A 26,010-nucleotide genomic window follows, 5' to 3' on the forward strand; every position below is an offset into this window, starting at 1 on the left:
AACTGGAACACTATAAAAATGAAGCTTAAAAATGGGTATACTTTCTCCTGATAGGCTGAGATTTTGACACCTACCGGAAAATGTATTTCTGTTTATTAAAGAGCTGGACTGCTGTTACTGATTACTATCAGAATATAGTGCTTTAACCTTTTAACAAAATACTTTTTGTTTTAACCAAAAAATATCACTTACCCTACCTTTAACCTCAGTGAAACTATGCCTAACCCTAAAGGGATTTATAACCTTATCCTCAGTAAAACAAATACAAGAATACAAGAACCGCTGCATGGGGGGCGGCGACCGGTCCGCGAAAAAAAAATGGGGGTGAGCGCGTTTTGGGGCGAGGCTTCCGGTTACCGCCAGGACGAATGAGGCGCATCCTCCCTCTCATCTCATCGTCATAACAACCGGCGCTACAATAAAGCATGGTTGGATGGAATCATTAGAGAGCACGTTGGCGACGGACAGTGGGAGCGTTTACTGCACAGAGGACACGGAGAAACATACACATTTACACACGTTGTCTGTCAAACGTACGACTTGGCTGCGGAGAGAGACAGCTAGAGAAAAAAAGAGAGAGAGAGGACGGATCCGTTTAGGGATCTGATCTCAGGGACGGACGGTTTGACGTGTGTGTGTGTGTGTGTGTGTGTGTGTGTGTGTGTGTGTGTCTCATATATGGTAGGTTGAGCAGGAAGTGAGGATCTGTGAAGCGTGGGAAAGACAGCAGCATTAATATTAACGTTATTCTGGGGTTTCTCGGGGGGAAGAGAAACGCGTTGGTTGGTCGGTGGTTCCAGCACAATGGCTCTGGAGAACGGAGACGCCGTGAAAGGGACGTGGAAAAAGCAAGTCGACGACATCAAGAAAATATTTGACTTCAAAGAAGTCCTCGGAACGTAAGTAGACTTTTTGATTGATTGATTGATTGAATACTGTATTAACAGTTTGCCAAAAAAACACAGAAAGTACAGTTCTATACAAAAGGATGCTAAAAGGATTAAACCCAAGAAAGCACCATGGCTAGCCTGATTTCCTTTGGGGTCCTGTGTATTCAATTCATCCGAAACATTTAATGACAGACAAATATACAATACTATGCAAAAACATCATATAAACGAGTAGTAATCAAAAAGAAAAATATGACTAATACAGACTAGTCTGTATATAGGTAGACTGGTGGTCTTGTGTATTGTTGCCAGGTAGTTCAAAACTTAACTTAACATATTTTCCATGTACTCTATACTCTTATCAAAAGAACCAAGCATAATAATTGTGATTGTATTCAGTCAGTTATTATGTCTCTGGGTCATGACAATTACGCACAATTAGAGCCTTTAATTCTGCACCAGCTGTGTTGACAACACAGTGTTGTCCTCTATTCTAATCTGCTTCCGCATCAAACGGCTGTATTTTCCTCTAGAAAATTAATCTCAACATCCTAGCCTACAACAACCCATTTGTTATCACAGGCAACAACCTTTGGCAAACCTAGCCGTGTAGACGGTGGGTTGAAACGTGTGGGAATGGATGTGGGTGATGGGGGGGAAAAAACTTCCTGGCAAAGACTTTAAGAACAGTTCATGTAATGGTGTTTTAAAGTTATGATAATTGATGAGACGTCCGTTTTTCCAGCCCAGTGCACATGTCTTGGAGCAGGCTGACACACACAGACACACACATGCACAAACTCTCTCTTTCCCGCTCCTTTGTCAATATCTTGCTAGCTATCTCTTTCACTCTCACTCTCTCACACACACACACGCACGCAGGCATGCACGCAGGCACGCACGCACGCACGCACACACACACACACACACACACACACACACACACACACACACACACACACACACACACACACACACACACACACACACACACACACACACACACACACACTGGAATCAATATTAATCCCACAGTTTTCCTGGTGCCATAGCAACACATTAACCAGGGTTCCTTTCAGGCCTTTGAACCCATTTATACCGACCTCCCCTTTCCCTCCTCATCAGCAGAAAAAGGAGAGAGAGATGGAGAGGAGGGAAAAATACAGTACATGCTGGGTCTGGCATAGTTTAGTCAGAATGTGATTTGTGTGCAGCGTGGGGCGGGGGGGGGGGGGGGGGGGTGTTGTTGTTGTTGTTTGCAACAGATGGAGAGAAAGAGGGACAACATAATGGAGTGGGGACGAGAGGAGGCGATGGGCATTCATGGGAGGGAGTGAGGAGACACTGGAAGAAATGTATTAAAGAGGAGAAAGAGAGTGGGGCAGTACAGGTGGATGTGGTGCCCCTTCATGTGATATCTGCATGCTGACTTTGTAGAGCAAAGACAACACTCCCATTTCATGTACCATCTATATCACAGAGAGGAAAAGGTTGAGAGACTGAGGTGACAACAAACAGTATGTTGTGGCAACAACAGGCTCACCTTTCTAAACGGGGCAGTGAAGATGAGTTTTTATGGCTCGTAAAATGAAGGGGTGGGGGAAAAAGAAACGGGACAGAGCTGGAGATGATATCTAGCAGCAGCTGGCCCCCAAACACAACCCACTAAATAAGGACACTGTGTGTTTACTAGCGCTGGCCGCTGGGTGATTGAAAACGCTTCCTAGTCCGACTCCTTGAGCCATAATAATGGGCAAGTTATCAAGCTGCTAACCCCCTCCCCCATCTCTCTCTCTCTCCCTCCCTCTCTCCCTGTTTTTACTCGATATGTTCTGAGTGGGAAATGCAACGAGCTGATTGCGACCGGCGGCGTTCTTCCTTTCACGTCAGTCAAGTAGGCAGGCAGGCCAGTCTATCAATGAGTCGTGCGCGGCTGTCTCCCTCTATTGGCTTGAGCCACGAGCCATTCTAGTGTCAGCTTAGGGAGTGGAATGGCTGATGTGATGGGGCCGCTTTGCAGCTCGGTCCCTGGCTGGCTGGCTGGCTGGTTGGCAGGCAGACAGACCACTGGCTTGCCCTCAGGCTCCCTGCCCCGGCTCAGACACTCACTGACACATCATTTTCTTCCCTATAGAATTGCATCAAACTTGCAGTGCATGCGCAGTAAAATTCTGAGTGTATGTTTAACTCTGAGAGTGTAAAAATTGACCCGTAAGTGTACTGTACACCACGGACTGCCCGTGCCGGGAGGTGTGTGTGTCAGAGGCTATCCTTGGTGTCTTATTTCCCTACCCTCACTGTGTGTGTGTGTGTGTGTGTGTGTGTGTGTGTGTGTGTGTGTGTGTGTGTGTGTGTGTGTGTGTGTGTGTGTGTGTGTGTGTGTGTGTCCACTGCTTACTGTTGAATAATTCAACAGCAGAACGAGCACCCTGGGGGCTGGCTGTATCACCTGCCGCAGTGGTTAGGTGCGTCTCAGGTAGGCTGCAGCCCATAGATAGAACGAAGGGACCTGAGGAAGGCAGTGGAGGACAAAGGAAAAGTTGCAGAGAGAGAGAGAGAGAGTGCCAAAGTGGTGCTGTATGTAGCAGTGCCATATAGGGCACCCTGCCCTTAATTGAGTGCTCTACTTACTTTGCTCTTGGCATTGTTCTCTCATCTTTCTGGGACTGCAGCTCTTCTGCCTGTCTTTCTCTCTCTCCCTCTGTCTCTCTCTCCATCTTTCCCTTTGTGCCCTGCGTCAAAGCCATGAGCTTTTGTCCCCCCCTATCATTTTGCCAGTGAGACTGAAATGATTATGGTTTTGCAAGGTATTTCATCCTGGTTTATAAGAACAACAAACGGTTGATGGTTTGAGAAGAAGAGAATGGTTTGACATGGTCCCTGTCTGTGAGCTCAGCCCACTTGCCCTTGACTAATTTCAACCTGGCATCCGTATTCTGGGCATGTCATTATAGGCAAGACATTTACAAAACAATATTGAGAATATTGAGTGTGACACACACACACACACACACACACACACACACACACACACACACACACACACACACACACACACACACACACACACACACACACACACACACACACAGGGCATTCACGAATAGTGATTTTTAGCTTTCGAATTATTCGACCTATAAGTATCGAATATTCGATTAATCGATTTGATTATAAAAAATAAAATAATATATATATATTTTTTAAGTTTTTTTCTTTTTTTCCCTTTTTTTTATGGCATTAATGACTCGACTCAAGGAATGCGAGTTGACGTCACACCAGAGCTCACAAGTGCGTGTCTGCTGTAGAAAAGCCACTAAAAAAATATATATAAAAAATAAATAAATCTAAAAACCTTTTTTATTTTATTTTATAGAATAATCGAATGTGGTTTGATAGTCGAATAGTCGGTTTGATAGTCGAATAGGCCTGTCCCCGACTAAGGATTTGTTTAGTCCAATCTAATTGGCGACTAATTGCCAACAGTCGACTGGCAGTCGACTAATATTTAAAAAAAAAATATATATATATTTTTTTTTCTTTCTTTTTTTTTAGGGCCAAAATACATTTTATTTCAAAGGGCCAAGTCTACACAGTTTGTTTTGTGTCTCCAGCAGAGTTTCTAGTGTCTCTATCTCTCTCTGGAAGAGGTTGCACATGAACTCTGCAGCCGCACTGAGGCGCTCCAACACAAACAATACCAATACAAAGACGAGGAATAAGAAGAAAAAGTGGAAGTTACGTGTGGTTGCAGGTGTAGACTTGGCCAAAAAACAATTAAAACATTTTTGGCCCTTTTTTTTTTCCGACTAGATTCGACTAAGAGACACGCAGTCGACTCCGTCCCCCCGCGACTAACCAGTCGACTAGTCGACTTAGTCGAGGTCAGGCCTATAGTCGAATATTCGAATATTCGATTATTCTGTTAATGCCCTACACACACACACACACACACACACACACACACACTAGAGATGCGCGGATGGGTTTTTTTGTCACCCAAATCCGCGTTAACAAGTTCCTTATCCATCCGCCATCCACCCGCGGTAATTATATCATCCTATTTATAGATCCGCACCAACCGCACCAAATAATTGTTATTTTCCTGACGTTAGTTTTCTTATAAACAATGTTACTCACCACTGTCGCGATGCAGTGACTGTATACAATCCACAACCATGGTAACAACAAGCGCACGTCTTCATTCAGTTACTTTCGCTTTCAACCACTTTGTTGCCATGTCTGCTTTTTATAAGCTTTTTATAAGCGACTTTTGGGCTTGTTTGGCACTTGTTTAGTTTTGGGCTTGTTTTCATAGACCTGGCTGCTTATTTCTCTCGCAAGTTGTCGCAACCTGGCAACACTGGCTGGCTGCAAAGCAACATGTCGTGAGCGGCTATTTTGTGCCTGGTGTAAAATGACGTAATATTAAAATACTACAAACGCACACACGGTGAAATTTAGTGCTTTTAAAAGCTATTATAGGCCTATAGATTGATATCATCAATTTAATTCCCGCATTATTTCACCCGCGGTTTATCCAATATTAATTAATAATTATATTTGATTGACCCAAATCCACCCAAACTGCGGTTAACTGCGGCAACCGCGGCTAAAACCGCGATCCGCGCATCTCTAACACACACACACACACACACACACACACACACACACACACACACACACACACACACACACACACACACACACACACACACACACACACACACACACACACACACACACACAGCAGCTTTCACTGGATTAACCACAGACTATAATCAGTCATCTTCATTAGAAGAAGAGATGAGGAGGATTAACCATCCATTCAACGTCCCTCCACAACCCCGTTACCCCTCATTCATCTGTTTTTCTGTCCTCTCACATTCCCCTTTCTAACCCCCCACTATCGCTCTTCAATCCCCCGACTCTTTCCCCTTCTGCTAATTCCCTTCTCCTTTTGTGAAAATCTGATCATTTCTGTGAGCGTGAGGTTGTACGATATAGACTGGGCTGTACTCCGTCTGAGCCCGCAGGGGTTGATGTCTCAGCACTAGCTGTCATCGTCTGGTCTTGTTGAGAGGTTTGTAGCATAAAGCACATACACGGGACAAATCTCAATTCATCCTGGTGCTGCCAAGTCAGCGATATGCTTATATGGCAGGTGCAGCAGACATGTACAGAATACATGCACACAGAAAAGGACCTTTGTTTATGGCCACGTTACACAGGAATTTTAAGTCTGTTCATTGGACTGTATAGAGGCTGTGTGTGCTTGTGTGTGAGTGTGTGTGTGTGGCTTGTGTTGTGTGCACCCATGTGTATATATATATGACTTGTGACAGAACGGCTTGGGCGGGCAGGCTGCATGTGAAGACGGGTCATGTCTCGGCTGACGTTGACACGTGTGTGCAGACCTCTGTGCTGACAATCATAAAGTTGAATCCATTAATGGATCCGGCACCCTATTTTAAGATTCCTGGCTATTCCCCCAGCCTATAGCGTCAACGAGCTAAAAGACTGTTTTCATATATCCACAGGGGGTTAGGTATTGTATTATGTACACAGTATGTATCAGGTGACCACTGCAAGTCTTTTAGGAGAATAATTGAGAAGGCACTGGAGTTATTGTGGAATTGATGCTGAATGCTGGGCGTTCTGCTATGCAGCACAATGGACCACGCTTCCGTCTGCATTCCATATAGGAATGGATGCTGTATGTATGTATATGAGAATGTAAGAATGATCAATGACCGTACCAGGTTTTCAAGAGAGGACTTTCTCTATTATGTTGAATATAGCAAGGACACACACAACCAACCACACTCTCAAAATACATATATACAGTATGTATAACCCCTCCTCCATCAATGCTCCTGCTTGCAAGCAGGCATCTATTTGTAAAAGCAAGCACGGTGACGGAACGTTTTATATGGGAGAGATGGAGAGTTCACAGGGAATAGCAGCTTTCACGTGGAAACAGACCTACAGGACACTCACAATAAATGTACCTATTCAACCCTCCTCCGTGATCCTCCCACCTTGCATTCTGCTTGGCCCATTAAGACCTGAGGCCGATTCTACAAAATGTCTGTTTTTAGAATGTCTTCTAAAAACAGTTTTTTTTAAAAAACGTATGTTTCTATGTGTCAGTGGTTCTCAAACTTTTTCATGTCAAGGACCCCAAAATGTATATCTATTTGGCCAAGGACCCCCATCTCAAAATATTTTGTTCCAGGGACCCCCCCCAGAAGCAAAGATTTGAGTTACAAATGTTTGCTTGAAAAAAAAAAAAATCAAAGATTTTCACGATTTCTCAAAAATAGCAGATCTACAAGCTCATAGCGCGGCACTCGGTGCCGTGCTATGAGCTTGTATATCTGCTATTTTTGAATAGCCAAAGTGTAAAATAATGCTTTTTAGCTCAAATAAAAAAAAATGACACAGATGCGTTCCAGGCCTTAAAGGGTTAGACAGACGAGAGGATAATTGCTCACACAATGAATGTCAGGGTGCTGGTGCGCTGGATGGAACGAGATGCTAAGTTGTGCTTCTTCAGGGGAAGGTTTTTCACACTTTGCGGCCGGTAAATAAACGACCCCAAAACAAAAATAACACAGTAACATCTGTCGGTTGCAGGGAAAACTTGGACTGTGTTGTGCCATCTCGAGTTAATTTACCCTATAGTGACTACATTGAAAACGGACTCAATGGAATTTGATGGAATTTTAGACTAGGGGTGCAACAGTTGATATAAAAAAAAAGATTTGATTGATAAAAATAAAAGATTTTAATAAACGAATAAATTTTCAAAAATATAACAAATCTACAACCTCATAACGTGCCGGTATGCCATGTTTGTGAGCCTGTAGATGCTTTCACCCATTGCCAATTGCCTAAGCTGTAATCCTGGGCACTACTCTCCCTCTGCCAGCCTGGATCACAAAAGGAGTCAAAACGAGTCGAAACTAGCAGCTGATGGCCTGCACGAAGTCTAACAAGAATTCAAAAGGTAAAGAGACCATCTGACCGGTCCTCCTCCCCTAAAGTCAACTGCAATGCAAGAAAGAAAAGCAGTTATAAGCATATTTTCGAGTTGAATCCAGTAGACCCACTGCAAGCCTGGTTTACAGTGAGGAGGTAAAGCCAAGTGTCAGCCGCAGTGGAGAAGCTGTGTGAAGGAGAGATGGAAATAGAGCAAGGAGAGTCTGGGCGCTGATGCAGGACGTTTATTTTTTCACTTTCTTAAAAGCTCTGTCACATAGCACTAAATGCAGCCCTCTCTTCTCTGTTGAAAACAATCTTTTTATGTGTGTGTGTGTGTGTGTGTGTGTGTGTGTGTGTGTGTGTGTGTGTGTGTGTGTGTGTGTGTGTGTGTGTGTGTGTGTGTGTGTGTGTGTGTGTGCGCGCGCGCGCGTGTGTGTCCACCGCATGGATCTACCTGCCATGGCGAAGAGTCAGAGAGTATCTCTGGGCCTGTGTTTCAGAGTGAAACAGGCAGTAGCTTGGATGAGATTGACTTGCGGTCTGTGTTATGGATCCTCTCAGATCTCCCCCTTTGTCCTCTATTCTTCTGTTCACCTCCTACCCCAACCCTATAATGCCTGCTCCGCTGAACAAACGATTATTCAGGGGATCAGATTCTACTGTTGGACATGACGTCAGGAAACTCTGTTTATGAGCGAACACGATTTTATGGTTTGTGCATACTGTGTTTTTTATTTGTCTGTCTGTGGGCATGCGTTTATAAAGGCACACGGGATGACCCTTGTTGTGGGTTCAAGGTGGTCATACTGGGGCACAGGATTGACATTAGGATGATGGCCTGGTGCCTGGGTATGAATCATCAGCCAGACCTCTCTCTTTCACTGAGGCCGGATAGCTGCAGGAACACGGTTTAGATTTAGACAAGATTGGCAACTTTCTCCCAATTTCTTCTCATTCTCGTTCCCCATTGTCTCCTGCACAAACTATGGAACATAGGATGAATGGGAGATTATCACGTTTTATCAGACCATTGAATGGGTGAGTAGGCGACGGGTAGGCGATATACTGACCTACCCGCGATTTATCAGACCATTCATTGGGCGTAATCACTGACCTACTTGGAGGCGAGGTAGGTCAGTATGTCTTGATAACACCCAATGAATGGTCTGATAAATCGTGGGTAAATCAGTATGTCGCCTACTTCGCCCATTCAATGGTCTGATAAAAGGTGCTAATGTCCCATTCAATGCATTGATAGCATCCGAATGGGGTGGCTTTATAGAACTTGCCTTCTGTTGCCATGGCTCCACCCCCTTCTTCCCTCATCAGTTACTCCACTCAGCCAATCATATATTTTTTTAATGGAGGGAGGGAAGGAGGGAAGGAGCGAGTATAGAAGAATGAATGGATGGAGGATTGAAGGACACATTGATGGAGGAGGAAGGTTGCTATCTTGTCTTTAGATCTGGCTTTGGAAATGCATTCACATCAATTCAGGAACTAAAACACACAATGCTTCTTTCAATAACCATTGAACGGCATTGAACACGCTTTATTTTCTGTGTTTCCACTGTACACGTGGTCTGCTTTTCTTAACCCATTAAGACCTGAGGCCGATTCTACAAATGTCTTCTAAATCCCAACAGTTTTCTGAAAAAAACGTATGTTTCTATATCAGTGGTGCTCCAACGTTTTCATCTCAAGGACCCCCAAGATGATGAATGTTTGGCTTAAAAATATATATATTAAAAGATTTGCACACATGTTCACTTTTTTCCAAAAATAGCAGATCTACAAGCTCATATGAGCTTGTATATCTGCTATTTTTGAATAGCCAAAGTGTAAAATAATGCTTTTTAGCTCAAATCAAAAAGTGACACAGATGTTGACATTGCTCTGTACATTTCCTCTGTACAAATGTGCGTAATAATACAAAAGATTTTTGACTCCTTTTGACTCCCTCTGATGCATTTAAACCATTATCGTGTCACCAGTGTAAGTAACACACAGCTTGGGTATCCCAGCGTAGCATCGCATGTGGTCAAATCCGGCTCAGGATCTCGCGTTGAGTGTAACGTCCCCTTATCTTCTTTTTCCCCGTTTCAAATCCACTTCACTACGTAATATCTGAGATCAATACCGCTCACAGGCGCCAAATAAATAAGAGTCATTTTTCAACAACCCAGCCAGCCCTGCATGTATATGCGGCTATACCGCTGTCACACAGCAGCTTATAGCCACAACCTTGGGATGGAGGGAAGGACATTTCCCATTCTGAGCGTGACAGCCATCCACCTACAGTAGAGCCATGTGACCGGTTCACCGAGTTCACCCTGAGCCCTGGGCTTTCACTGCTTTCAGCCTGACCCTGCAGGCCTGCTATAAAGCCTCCACTTCTTTCTGCTCCATCTACAGTCCCCCTCCCTCCCCCTCACCCCTCTCCATCTCCCTCTACTATAGATAGATAGCAGCTATATTTTCTCATTACAGAGAACTAACGCCTCACTCCCCAGAGTTAACGTCGAAAAAGGGTTTTCATGTGGGTGTGTGTGCAGTCTGTGCACAGTATGTGCGAGTACCGCCGTGCATGTGTTGTGTCCGTGGATTGAAATTGAATAGAGCATGTTCGTCTATATGCGTATGCACACATATTGCACAATGCTTCACTATTTAATATTCTACTAATAATGCAATGCTGTTACTTGTCAAAGAGAGGTGGCTAGCTTCTGGCCGTCAGATTATGTGATATTCACGGGTTAATGATTGCTGCAAATATGGATGCAGTCAGCTGGCAAAGTCATAAGGCAGAAAACAGCAATGTTTAAATAATGTCTCTAGTCTGGCCAGGGTGGGAATAATAGCAGCCCGACGAATAGAACACTTTGTCTTTTAGACAGGTAATTTAGGCCAGTTTACAAACACACAATGAAGCACATGCACGTACAGAAGCACAATGTACACACGCGCACGCGTGCACACACACACACACACACACACACACACACACACACACACACACACACACACACACACACACACACACACACACACACACACACACACACACACACACACACACACACACACACACACACACACACACACACACACACACACACACACACACACACCCCCACACACACACACACACACACACACACTCTCTGAACACAGACAGATGTACTGTATGGCCATGCACACGAATAGAGATACACACACACACATAGCATGCACACTATTCAACTCACATCCAGCTAGTGTAAGATATATTTGACATGGTAATGGTAGGTATATATATATTTTACAGTCTTACACACTTCAAACTATTTATTTTGCAACTCACTATTTTATAGGAGACCTACTTTGAGAAAGTTTGCGTGCGTGTGTGCGTGCGCGAGTGAACGCTTGGACTCCATAAGTACTGTAGCTTTAACACCCCCTAAAACTGTCTGTCTACATCTGTGTCCTCCTGACGGAAGCAGGAATACAGACTGAAGAGAAAGGCAGGCAGAGGACAAACAAAGAGTAATAATGAGACTTAATGGAAAGGAGAGATGGAGACAAACAGACTATAATAATAATTGCAGAAATAAAATGACAGACTAAAAGAGTTAGTTTAACTCAGTGTAACTAAAAATAGATTTTTTCAATAGAGCTTTTTTGTCCAATTTTAGCAGGAGATGAAAGCTAGGCTGAACGGAGGATATAGTATAACAAAAATAAAGAAAAATGCGGGGGAAAAGTCTGATTTAATTACCAATTACCAGGTTATGTGAACTTTTTGTCACCATTTGGAAACTACAACTCTTCAATAGTGACAGAGGTGGAAAGAAATGGATAAACAAGGCAAGAACAAGAGGAACAGAGAAAGAGGAAGGGAGAGACACCCAGACAAGGACAGAGAGAGAGTGACACGCACCTGTTTGTGTGTGTTACAGGAACAAGTGGTGTTCAGTCAGTGTATGTGTGTGCGTGCGTCATAATCAGCGAATCTCAGAAACACTCTTTGAGCCTTTCCATGGTTTTGGCTGATCGTGCTTCCCCCTGTTGCTTGTCTCAAGCATGCATGCACACACATGAGCGCACACGTACACCACCTACACAAACAAAGGCTCTGCCAACGCCAAGCTGCTTTTCTGTTTTGTAGCATCAAATGCAGCAAAGCCAACCACCACCCTCGTTCAGCTGAATTGTCTGCGGTTATCGCCATTCTATGTAGTTGTCTGGGGGACTGGGAGGGACATTAGGGAGGTAAGGGGAGGACAGAGGGGGGAGACGAGGTTAGTAAACATATGTACAACAGGGTCACAGGACCGGCTTCGAATGCTATCAATGCACTGAATGGGACATTATCACGTTTTATCAGACCATTGAGCAGCTCGCTCGCTTTAGCTTGCTCGGTGGTGCCTCACGTGGCTCCAGTTCGCTTGAGACTGCGCGCCTCCGACATGGTCCGAAACCGAAACGTAATTTTATATAAGACTCCGTCGGTAGGCCAGTATGTTCCTGATAACACCCAATGAATGGTCTGATAGGTCAGTATGTCGCCTACTTCGCCCATTCAATGGTCTGATAAAACGTGATAATGTCCCATTCAATGCATTGATAGCATCCAAATCAGGTGGTCACAGCCATGACGGCAATGGTACAAACAATTGTCAGAAAGAAAGAAAGACTTCTAAACAAAACAAAACAAAACATTTGAAAAACTGCTGGTACAGTATGCATTCTGTATTTTGGTATTTGGTATTCGGCCTAGTGTTTCCTTCTTTTCGGTTTTGGCCAAGAACTTTCATTGTGGTGCATCACTAAGAAAAAAACGAATGGGCCGATTGCCATGAAATTTGCTGAACGCTTTCATGCATTGTACAGTAGCTACAGGGGCTTGTAGTCTCTGAGTCTTCAAACATCTGTGTTGTGTCAACCTTTAGCCGGAGTATGAGAACCCCGGGTTAGTGTATGGATGTCTGCCAGTATCGGTTCTTAGTCATTGATGATTACTCATCAGGTAGGTGTTCCTATCAGTATATGCAGTATGCTGTCATCATCCTCACTGTACCAGACCCATTAGAATTGCTCTGTTTCAACGTGTGTGTGTGTGTGTGTGTGTGTGTGTGGGGGGGGGGGGGGGGGGGGGGGGGGGGGGACAGCAATATGTCCATGACACGAGGGGTCGTGTGGATCTGTGTGCTATAGTGCTATTAGTGGATTATAGAGTGCTCCCTCATACTATACATCGTTAAATGTATTGTGATTATTTAAAAGAGCATTGCTTAAAAACATTACTGTAAAATCAAAACAATTGCAGCATGTAAATAGCTTTTGATTAAAACCTATAATACAACATAAAAAAACTGTTAGCTCTCTCGTCATCTAGGATTTTTTGTTGAAGAAGGAGAGGACACTGGAGCAGCTCGGACATTTAAGCCTTTTTTATTTATGAAAGCAGAATTACCAGGTGCTCGCGGAGAAAAAAGTTATTTAAAAGTGTTGGTTGTTCTCCTGGATCCAGTGGGATACAAAACATTACAAAAAACTGAAGATCCGGGCACTCAGAAATTAAAAAAAGGAGAACTTTTAATTAGTTCATTTATAAAATGCATTTTAATTAATAAAGCCTGTTCTCCTTTTTTAAATTTCGGAGTGCCCGGATCTTCTGTTTTTTTTCATGCTTCCTTTTTTATTTATGATGAAGGTCAACTACACCTTCCTCAGAGTCAGGAATTTCTAGTATTTTCAATGCTCCGCCATCTTGGCTTCCTCCTCCTGTCCCTATCCACCATGCAGGAGTGCAGCTCCACTCCAGTTGTGAGGCCGGTGTCTCTCTTGAGGTGGTCTATAGGTCACCCTTTACATGCTTTTATCACTCCTCGTACCCAGATTGAGTAAAGGCTGGTTATGACATAAAATAGTATAAAATATACCGTATATATTGACATTTTGAAGTCGGTCAAATTACGAATGCAAAAAAAAAAAAAAACTTTTATAAGCCCCATTAATAGGTGTGATATTGACAGGAGGACCCTCTAAACCAGGGGTCTTCAACGTTTTCAGGCCAAGGACCCCCTAGCTGAGAGAGAGAGATGAAGCAGGGACCCCCACTACAAATTGTATAGATGAGAGATGAAGCAGGGACCCCCTCAATATTGTATAAAGTTGTGTTTTAGATTGAGCTTTTTTTGTTTACGTTTACTGTTCTTTTTTCCCTCTACACCTATACCTCTTTGCCAAAAATAGCTTGTAGATCGGCTATTTTTGGCTAAAGTTCTCCTCAGAAAAGGGATGCTAAGGTTCTAAGGTAAAAAATCAAATCATATTACACAAAGAATTGGTGTAGCAACTCTGAGGACCCCCTAGGGGTCCCGGACCCCCTGTTGAAGACCCCTGGTTTAGAGGGTATTATGGTCTCTCTCTCTCTCTCTCTCTCTCTCCCCCTGGTCAGCTCAGCAGAAGTGCCAGCATGGAGTATGTGTTGGATTGACAAGGAGTCTCTAGTTAGCCTCTCTCCCTCACTGACACCATGTGGTGCGCCAGCAGGGGGATGCTGTAGTCCCTGTGTGTGTGCGTGTGCTCGTGCTCGTGCATGCGCTATATTACAGCCTATTACATGATTCATGATCTGTCATTGGTGTGCGTGGTGTGTGTGCGTGTGCATGCGTGGGCCCATGCAGGTGTGACGGCTGCTGTATCGGTGTGTGGGGCACATATACTGTAGAAAGAAAGGGGAATCTCCAAGGTCACAGGAAAAAAATGCTGAGTCATCTTACAGAGAAACCAGACAGCTAGAAGCTGTCATCAAAACGGCTCACACCAACAAAACAGTCAACACACACAAACGCTGTCAATCTCTCTCTCTCTCTCTCTCTCTGTTTCCCCTCATTCTGTCTCGTATTTGCCCAAAAACACACAGTGGAGGGACGATCCACATTCCAGAATAGTCTTATAGTATGCCTAAAGGCTGCAGGGCTGCGCATAAGAACACATAAACTCACCTACAAATATTTCATATTGTAATCCTGTCTTCCCCCTGCTGTGTTCAGAGGCTGTTGGGTTATCCATGCCGTTTCCATAGAACCTCATGTAAATACAAAGCCTATTGGCCACCCCGGTAATGGCCATGGCCGTTGCCATGGTGAATCTATACCTTGGTGGGTTGATAAATCCCAGCGTTTAATGCTTGTGTGTGTGTGCGCACACTTGTGTGTGTGTATGACAGCGAGTTAGTGATAGCCGATGGGAAGGACTATCCTCTGTCTACCCCAAGATGAGGCTGGAGGGGCTTTGTCAATCCTTCCTTTGTGCCGTTTGCTATGAGAATGTATAACGAGGAACTGACTCTCTGTGAATCAGTAGCATTAAACCATTTAAACCGGGAACGCATCTGTGTAACCACTTAAACCATTATACATTGGCTATTCAAAAATAGCAGATCTACAAGCTCATAGCGGGGCACAGAGTGCCGCGCTATGAGCTTGTAGATCTGTTTTTTTTTTTATCTTGACATTTTTTGCAAATCTTTGAATATAATTTTTTTTTAAAAATATTTTTAAAGCAAACATTTTTTACTCAAAACTTTGCTTCTGGGGGGTCCCTGAAACAAAACATTTTGAGAGGGGGGTCCGCGGCCAAATACATATCATTTTGAGGGTCCTTGACATAAAAAAGTTTGGGAACCACTGATTATAGCAACATACGTTTTTTCAAAAAACAGTTAGGATTTAGAAGACATTTGTAGACTTCTGACTTTGTCCTTAGAGGGGTTTGTGAGGCCAGCTGTGTTGGCACTCCATCTCCTTGTATCTAATCATCAGTACAACTGTACTTGGCTGCAACCCACATGCACCTTTAAGGTACAACATTGTAGGCTACCAGTGTTGATGTAAATCGATAAAGGAAAGGAAACAACGTTCTGAACATTGTTTTGTTTTGTTTGTCTGGGGGATCTTGGTGGATATGTCACAGTACGTTTGGAGAACCAGTACGATTGAAGACAGAGCGCTCGTTTTTAGGCACGGGGCTCCTTCGGGGCGAGGCGGGGCTTTTCGAGACAGGGTTTATTAGCGAGGCTCGCGAGGAGGAGAAGGAGAGAAGGAGAGGACGGGACGGTTTATTACGCGAGGCTCGCGAGGAAGAGGAGCCTCCTCCTCCTCCTCGCGTAATAAACCGTCCCGTCCTCTCCTTCTCTCCTTCTCCTCCTCCTCCGAGGAGGAGAAGGAGAGCGCGGAGAGGCGGGGCTTTGATGCGCCGACGGAGACCTGTCTTTTGTTGTTCCCCCCCACATAGCAACCAGGAAGCTACGCTAGGGGAACCATAATATCTATGAGGGGAACGCTGAACACGCGTTCACACGCACGGCGCGCCGACTTAGTGGAGCTTGAGGCCGAGGAAGCGCGCCCTCGCGCCTCCAGGCGCGAGTGCCCGCGCTGACCGGCCGATGCTCCACTAGTCGACTCAGCGCCGTTTGAGTTGTAAACCGATAGGGACAGAATAGTTCTTTTCATGGATCACTGTGTGTGTGTGTGTGTGTGTGTGTGTGTGTGTGTGTGTGTGTGTGTGTGTGTGTGTGTGTGTGTGTGTGTGTGTGTGTGTGTGTGTGTGTGTGTGTGTGTGTGTGTGTGTGTGTGTGTGTGTGTGTGTGTGTGTGTGTGTGTGTCAGGGAGAAAGTAAAACAAAAGCCAGAACACAATAAAAGTATCTAAACAGTCCTGCTTTCAATAAACCAAAAAAAGCATGAGCGCGTGTGTGTGCGCGTGCGTGTGTGTGTGTGTGTGTGTGTGTGTGTGTGTGTGTGTGTGTGTGTGTGTGTGTGTGTGTGTGTGTGTGACTGTGTGTGTGACTGTGTGTGTGTGTGTGTGTGTGGCCATATATGTTTGTGCACAAGCCTGGCTTGTGGCTCCCTCTAGTGCTGGGTGGGTGGTAAAAACGAGCGCGCTTTCTTCAATCGTACTGGTTCTCCAATCATACTGTAACAGATATATATGGTCATAGCTGTCTGATGGACTAACATGCTGTTGTGATATGTAGGACTAGGCTACATTAGTTCTCTTTCTGTGATCTCCTTTTTGAACTGGCAGTAGCGCAAACACACACACACACACACACACACACACACACACACACACACACACACACACACACACTCAGCAGTCGTTACTCTCCCAGAGAAAAACCCATTTTGTGCTCATTGACAAGCGTTAATGACAGCATCTCTCTAGACTGTCAGCAGTGAGCACCGCTGACATAAACATGTAATGTTGTTATTAGTAGGAATAAACACAGAAGCATCCGGGAGGAAGTGGACTATGAAAGGGGAGGAGCCAAACCGAGTTCCTGTTCCTTTTTCTTTTTTTTTTTACCAAAAATGGGTTCCCAGATTGACCCACAAATGAGGGTGTCAGTTAAACCCATTAAGACCTGAAGCCGATTCTACAAAATGTAATGTCTTCTAAATCCCAACAGTATTTTGAAAATGTTTCTATATCAGTGGTGCTCAAACCTTTTCATGTCAAGGACCCCTAAAATGATTGATGTATTTGGCCGCGGACCCCCATCTCAAAATGTGTTGTTCCAGGGACCCCCAGAACAAAGATTTAAAAATATTCGCTTTAAAATAATATATACATTCGTAGCGCGGCACTCTGTGCGGCGCTATGAGCTTGTATATCTGCTATTTTTGAATAGCCAAAGTGTAAAATAATGCTTTTTAGCTCAAATAAAAAAATTACACAGATGCGTTCCAGGTCTTAATGGGTTAATACTTGCATTTTTAGCATTTTCCTCTTCAAAACACGTGTCATAACTGAATCTTTTTCAACTAGAAAACAAGCAAACACAAAAAGAAATATAATTCCAAACACTTAGCCTGATCTTTCTGTCTCTGCAGTGTTACCGTAGCAACAAGCATTTCATCCGTGTTTGGAACATTGTGGCACAGAATCTGGTGAGAGACAGGCTTTAGCCAATTTCTTTTACATGACAGCTGGTCACGTATGTGATGTGGAACCAATGATAATAAAATAATGATGACATGTGTTTGCCCAGCATGGTATTACAAATTGTACCAGATTGACAAATTTCTCGGTTTCTCTGTCACCGCCCTTGGCGTCAACTTGTTGACACAAACAAGAAGATGTGACCTCGGTCGCTTCCTCCGCACTCTTTCTATCTCACACACACTCTCTTCTTTCTCTACTCTCTGCCTCTCTCAATTCAGTTAAGATCAGTTGAGTTCAATGTGGTCTGTTGGTATGAAAGTTTATTACAGTGTTACCAAATGTTTTGGTAACACATTTTTCTATACATTGAAGGACCACACCGGTGGTCTGGCATGGAGTTCAGAATCAGAATCAGAATCAGAATCAGTTTTATTGTCACATCACAGGTTTACAAAGTAAAAAAGTGGGTGAAATTCATTTTAGTGCAGCTTAATAAAAAACAACACCACAGCAGCCGTAACAGTGGACTGGCACGAACGATGACATGATACAAGGCGGCAACTTCGTTGCCTCTCAATGAAACATGAACAACAAACATAAACATATCCACCATGGCGCTATATATGTGTGTGTGTGTGTGTGTGTGTGTGTGTGTGTGTGTGTGTGTGTGTGTGTGTGTGTGTGTGTGTGTGTGTGTCTCTCCACCCATTGGGGTGTACCCTCAAATTCTCTCTCATCTCATACAGTGTCTCATGCTCATAGTGCATAATGCTCATAGCTATAGTGATATACAGACCTTAATTTGCCGTTAATTGCTGCTGTGGCAACTGTGTGCTATTTAAGCTTCTGCAACAAAGGCGAACGGAATCTCTTCCATAATTCTGCCGCTGCGGGTTTTGGGCTGTGTGCCCACTTTCTCACACACACACACACACACACACACACACACACACACACACACACACACACACACACACACACACACACACACACACACACACACACACACACACACACACACACACACACACACACACACACACACACACACACACACACACACACACACACACACACGCCACACACACACACACACACACACACACACACCGTCATCAAACAAGAGGGCTTTGGTGCTGCATAATCACCACTCTGTGTTTTAAGGAGGGAGGCATGATCAGTGTCTCTATGCTAAAAGGCTGTTCCTCACCAACTCCTGAAATAAAATCCATGGGATCTTTTAGTTTTTATGGGATATTATTTTACACGTTAAAGGGCTATTTCACACTTCCGTGGTCATTTTCTACTCAGGCTTTTATGTGCACCCCAGACAGTTTTTATTCTTGATTCAATATTTAGAGATATTTGATATTCATTTTATCAGACACCGTACAGTATAAACCCATTTTAACTGCAAACTCCAATTTAACCATGTTAGACTCATTGAAAACACACGTCCCTCCCTGGTTCTGATGACTGATGTTTCATGAGGTGGCCGTGTTTTTTCAATCACTTTTTTCAATTATTTGTTTATTTAATGAAAATAAATCATTTCCAGTAATTGAAAAAACACAGTGAAAGGTCAGTGGTTCTCAAACCTTTTCATTTCAGGGACTCCCAGATTGTGTATTTGGCTGCGGACCCTCATTTGAAAATATTCTGTGCCAGAGACCCACAGACAAGATTTCTGTTGTTTAAAATGTTTCCAAAATATTGCAAATGTTTCAAATTTGTTCTAGATCTTTTTTCAAATTGCAGAATTACAAACTTGTCGTAACGCTCACGTTGTGAGCTTGTAGATAGGCTAGTGTACATGGTTAAAGTGGTTAAAGTGGTTTCGTCAGGAATAACCATTTATTGCAAAGCTATTGCATTCAGTTTGGCGGTGTGACTCTGCTCCTGTGATACTACAGATTATCTGCGCAAGCATGACAGAATCACAAACCACCCGAAGCAGAGCATAAGATACAGAGTTATTGCATAACATTGAACCCTTCAAGGGTATAAATTAATATACAGATTAACATACAATCCACAGAACATAGAATCCACAGAAACAAACATTTAAATATTGAGCCCTTCAAAGGCATAAGTTAAGATACACAGATATAACATCATACAACCCACAGAATCATACATTTCACTTAGATGGCACGCCACTGGAGGAGGCTGGGGAGGTGGAGGGAGTTTTATAACAGACAGCTGCAGGAACATAGCTGAGACCAATGCTGAGTATGAAGAGCGAATAGAGTTCTGCTTAAAAAAGACCGCCTAAATGAACCATTAGATTGAGGGCGTATGTGTTAGCTTGTTAGCGAATGAGAATGAAGGGGGATGAGTGAGGTTGAACGTGGAGAGACCGTCTGACTGATGTGTATGAATGTATTAACTTTTTTTTATATTATATATATTATTATTTTTATCCCACGATTGTGTAACCCCATTTTTTCCACCCAGTGCCAATTGTCTATGTAATCCTGGGCACTACCTTCCCTCTGCCAACCTAGGGAGACCAGGGCCGAGCTCATGCCTCCTTCAATGCATGAGAGCCAACTGACCTTCTTATCACCTGACAGGGGAGAGTTTCCCCGGTTGGACGTAGCGCGTGGAAGGAACACGTTATTCCAACCAGTTCCTTTCCCCTCCATCAGGCGCCCCGGCTGGCCAGGGGGAGGCAGTATAGTGACCAGGATTACTGCATGTTTTTGTGAGGGTACCTACCCTATTATATATATATATATATATATATATATATATATATATATATATATATAGGCTCCAGGCTGTGTCTTCCGTGAGGAAGAAGCCCAACAAACCCACAGTGAGGCCTTTAGGAGGGCCATTCCAGCAAACCGCAAGTGGAGCTAATACCATTAGACGGCCCAATCTAGTGGTATCGGCCCAAGGAACCATCACGCCAGAAGGAAATGTTTGGATCGGGGCGGTGCAGCGGATCTGGTGCAGCGGATTTGGTACAGCGCTCAGGTCATGGACCTGGTGAGACGAAGGAGGAGCCCGGCCAGGAGGCCACCCACAGAGCCTAGTCCCTCCACGTGCCAGAGCCTCCCCGTGTTCAGGCAGAGTAGTTCCGGAGAAGCGGACTGAGTGGCCCTGTCTTTCCCTATAGGACTGACCTGGGATGTAAGTTGGGGCTTGATCAACCCCGGCTGGGTCACCTGGGCGAGGGTGTATGTTGCGAGACCCGAAACACCCTATGACCCCAGGCTACAACACTGATGATACATCCCAGGTGCATCCATATGATGTATTCTTTATAGTATATATATATATATATATATAACTTGTTAGCGAATGAGAATGGGGGGAGAGTGAGGCTGAGTGTGTACACCGCTCCCTGCCGTGCCTATACCTGAACTATCGCTGCGCTCGATTGTGCTGCGACCCCCTGGCAACCCCTCAAGGACCCCTGGGGATAACCAGACCCCACTTTGAGAACCACTGAGTTGAGTGAATACTATTGATCCCCGTGAGGAAATGCATCCTCTGCAATTTAGCCATCCTAATTATTAGGAGCAGTGGTTGGCCACCAAGCACCCTTCAGCGTCTTCTTGCTGTGGGAGGAAAGCCATTACTAACCACTGAGCCACCATGACAAGTTGTATCAGTTGTACATTGTATACCATGCTGCATTGTCTCATACTAAAACATGAGAATTCCTACTTTAAAAAAGTATTTCTAGTTTGTCTCTCGCAGTGGTGTAAAGTAACTAAGTACATTTACTCAAGTAATGTACTTAAGTACAATTTATAGGTACTTTTAATTTACTGGAGTACTATTTCCAATTGTGTATACTTTTACTTCTACTCCACTACATCTCAGAGGCAAATATTGTACTTTTACTCCACTACAATTATTTGAAAACTTTAGATCCTAGTTACTTTGCAGATATAAATTACTGCATTATTATGAAACATACATTAAAGGGATACTTCACTTTCACATAAAATAAACATTTAAAAAATATATTAAAAATAAATGAAAAAAGTAATGGAAAAATCACGGCCCCCTCACGCATTAGAGTGTCCTACTAATGTGTGAGGGGGCCTTTATTTTGCCATAACTTCTTTCATTTTTTTTAAATATATTTTTTTAATGTTTATTTTATGTGAAAGTGAAGTATCCCTTTAACCACTTTAGCCCTATTTTATACCTAGGCTATTTGAAAATAGCAGATCTACAAGCTCACAACGCGTCGCTTCGCAACGCGTTGTGAGCTTATAGATCTGCTATTTTCAACCATTTTAGTACTTTTGCTTTTGTCACTTTAAGTACATTTTGATACCAATACTTTTGTACTTTTACTCAAATAAATGTTGAATTCCTGACTTTTACTTCTACATTGCAGTATTGATACTTTTACTTAAGTAAAACATTTGAGTACTTTTTCCACCACTGGTCTCTCGTTGTGTTTAGAGCAGGTTCATCTATTTTTTTTCAAAGAATTCAAACACCTTGCTTGGATGATTGAGATACTGTATCAGTGCAGGAGCAGAGATAGGGCACTCTGGCTGCTGCTGCTGCTGAGTGTCTCTGAAGCTGTGCTTTGGCTAGAAGGCAGCTTCAATAATACACAGACCTGGACTCTGTGGCTCAGACATCACAGGCTGTGTTGGAGGATTGGAATGGAGATGAGGGACTGGAGATATTATTATTTAACCCATTAAGACTTGAGGCCAATTCTACAAAAGCCTTCTAACAGTTTTCTGAAAAACACATGTTGCTATATCAGTGGTGCTCAAACTTTTATGTCAAGGACCCCCAAAATGGTATGTATTTATGCCGCCGACACCCATCTCATCTTGTTCCAGGGAGCGCCAGAAGCAAAGATTTGAGTTTAAAATGTTAGCTTAAAATATATATATTCAAAGATTCAAATTTTCACAATTTTTCAAAAATAGCAGATCTACAAGCTCATAGCGCGTCACGAAGCTTGTATATCTGCTATTTTTGAAAAATCGTGACACACACTCATATACTGTATATAGCTCAAATCTAAAATGACAGATGCTTTCCCGGTTTTAATGGGTTGATATTATTTCATATTAGTGCCACATGTAGTTGGGGTCAACTGTATTCAGAGGTTTAAGGCAGACTTAAGGGGGATTTTCCGACTCTGTCTGCCGACATTGAGAACACCTGCGTGGTTCTTAGGATGAATACCTCCTCAGAGCAGCAAATGGATTGTTTCCAATGTGAGCATCAATAGTCTACTTTATTGATGCACTGCCAGTTAATTCTATCAAACCACACAGACAGAAGGTGTTATCCACCTGCTTGCCAAGTGTTCCATTTCATCTCATTTCATTTCATCCTCCCACTCTTGTTCTAGTGTTCCACTGTAACTCAAGCAAACCCTTTCATTCCTCTCTGTATTTTTCAGCCCAATTTCTCCATTATTATTTTTTTGCTTTTGCCACCCACTTTTTCCTCATAAACTATCACTTAACTGTGTCTGTGTGTGTGTGCATGTGAGGATGTAGTTGGTGTGTGAATTTGGCGATGTGTGTGTGTTTTTATGATTGAGTGCATATGCTGTATGTGTGGTTCTAAAAGAGTGTTTTAAAAGGTGTGTGTGATGTTAGCCCTGTGATGTATAATGGTCCCTGCCCATGCAATGTGTGTGTGTGTGTGTGTGTGTGTGTGTGTGTGTGTGTGTGTGTGTGTGTGTGTGTGTGTGTGTGTGTGTGTGTGTGTGTGTGTGTGTGTGTGTGTGTGACTGTGTATACGAACATGAACAGGCAGCGAGACAGTTCCGGGGCTCCGGTCTCCTCGGCCATTTGATTTAAAATGGTAATTGATCAGGAAAATGGATTTTCTCTAAGACCTACACAGCCCTGTGAACTATTATCTATCTGTGTGTGTGTGTGTGGGGGGTGGGGGGGTACGAAAGTGAGAGAGACAGGAAAAAATGTAGATTAGGGGGACAAAGTAGGGAGTTGATGCGCAAACGTGCAACTGACTGCCTCCGTGGAAACGTGTGTGCATTTTGGCAGTCACTGTGACACTGAATAGCGTTGTCTCCTCTCCATTGTTCAACTCAGTACCATGCTAGCTCGCCTCTACTTGGGGAGAATGACATTTCCCTTGTTTCCAAATGTCATTATCCTTCTCCTGCTCCTTTGTTCCAGAGGAATAAGCTTCACTGTTTACTCCAGCCCAGGAGCCAACACCAGCATGTCTGTGGTAATGGGAATGCTGCATGAGATCCTTTAAGTCAAGTTTGGCTGTTATTTACGTTGCTTTTTGTGTTGCAGATTAGCCCTGTCTGCAGCCCAGAAACCTAATATCTCCCTTGTCCAAGGAGGGATTCGCCTTTGGATAAGCGGTATCCTGTATATTTGGTTTCCCACACGGGAAACCTGTGTTTTTGATTCAGGCGGTTACAACTGCATAGTGCCCTGGTTCTCAACATGGGGTCCGGGGACCCCCAGAGGTCCTTGAGGGGGTTCCAGGGGGTCCGCAGCTAAATGATTGATAGTTAGGAACCAAATGGACACTACTGTATCTGGTCTGTATCTCCAAGTTAAATTAACACTGAGGATTTTACAGTGGGTCCCAGAGAAATAATATAGTAATTATATATAGTATTAAAGGAGAATTCTGCCCAACGTTTTTCTTACATTTTATATGATGTTATGATATCCTAGGACGAGTGTTAAAGTAGAAAAACTCCATCCCAGGTCCGCCGCAGCTAAAAACCCTTGTCTACTAAATCGCGTATTTTAATAGCTTTTTTTTTTTTTTTAGATCTAACGTTCATAGTGACAGAACACTATGGAAAGTGATTGTCTTGAATGCGCCCCACCGGAAGTCTCGCTTTAGTGAGACTTCCGGCGCCCCACCGGAATTCTGAGAGGTTAAAACTGGATCTTGCCTGTCTAATACCTGGCCGATGCTCATTGCTCCTCCCCAATCTGCCACAGAGACACCCCAGTAGCTGCCGCTGAAGCCAGAGTGCTTTTAGACACATCAGCGTCCTGGTGGATCCCCGGGGGATCACAGCGCAAGAGCGCATACCATATAAATAGTCCTTCCTGGAGCTGACCCTGGGCTAGTTTGAATCCAACCTGAGGCACTTTACGGCATGTCATTCCCCCATCCTCCTCCTGTCTCTCTGTTCACTGTATCTGTCTAGAATAAAGTATAAAATGCCGAAAATAAATCTTAAAAAGAAATATCAGCACCTTCACTTCTATGCACGGTACAAAAATAGTTTGTCCACACCACTTCTAGTTAAGTAGACAGTGACAGGGAGGGGATATTTATTTATTTATGTACGTGCACCCTGTTGAGAAAGTGAATGTAGGATATGTCTCTGTGGCATAATGAATAATGTAAGGATGACATATGGGCAGAATGGGTTTTAGACCCACAGTTCCTGAATTGAGAATAAAGAAACATTAAAGACATGTTTTACTACAGTAGCTCTCTGCTCACCCGCAGGCTTTCCTGCGTTAACCACTTGAACCCTAGCGTCTCTATTCTGGGGTGAACATTCAGCAAAAATAGCAGATCTACAAGCGTACAACGCATTGCAACACAACGTGAGCTTACAGATCGGCTATTTTCAGCTGAGATATTAAATGTGGAGCGGAAAACCGGAGAAGGCCTAGTATAGAGCCCTCAGGGACTCCGGACAATGAAGTATTTGCTGTAGGTTTTAAGTGGTTATGCTCTACATTTCTACCACAGCATCATGGGAGATGCAGTTTGGCTTGCTTCAGTTTCAGGGGAGGAGGGGGACCTTTTCCCCTGAAAAGCGTACAACATGACATCTTAAAACCCTGATGCCTCTCATGGCAACTTCCCTGCAAATGTGACTGTCACCTTGCAAGTCTATTCTCGTCGCCTCACTTTCGCTTTCTTCCTCTACGCCTTCTCTCTCTCTCTCTCCCTATTCCCTGTATTGTCTTGCTGTCTTGTGTCTCTCTGTCTCTCTCTTTGAACCTGTCTCTCACCGAAGAGAAATGCACCATGATTATGGCCAAAATGATTATGATTATCACAGTTATTTTTTATCAATAATGAGATCCCGATTACTTATCATGATGATTCATTTAGTAGTGTGTTTTAGTTTAGTTACATTGTATTGTCACATAAACATAACATTCCTGCTAATCAACACATCATTGCAGACTTAAAGCTGCACTATGTCACTTTCCTGTTCTACCCTGGCTTTG

General features: G+C 43.6%; 1 protein-coding gene across 2 annotated transcripts in view; it reads left to right on the top strand.

Moving 5' to 3' along the window:
* The first annotated feature begins 419 nt into the window (after window positions 1-419).
* camk1da (calcium/calmodulin-dependent protein kinase 1Da) overlaps window positions 420-26,010 on the top strand; it is a 73,468-nt gene continuing 47,877 nt past the window's right edge. For both annotated transcript variants that reach the window (XR_013932668.1, XM_080421762.1), the window contains exon 1: window positions 420-899. Coding sequence is in view for 1 of the 2 variants with exons in the window: in XM_080421762.1 (XP_080277888.1) it covers window positions 805-899 (95 nt within the window). In the remaining variant the exon portion in view is untranslated. The remainder of the gene's footprint in view (window positions 900-26,010) is intronic.

The sequence above is a fragment of the Gymnoscopelus braueri genome (assembly GCF_963280865.1).
Source record: "Gymnoscopelus braueri genome assembly, chromosome: 23".
Classification (NCBI taxonomy): Eukaryota; Metazoa; Chordata; class Actinopteri; order Myctophiformes; family Myctophidae; genus Gymnoscopelus; species Gymnoscopelus braueri.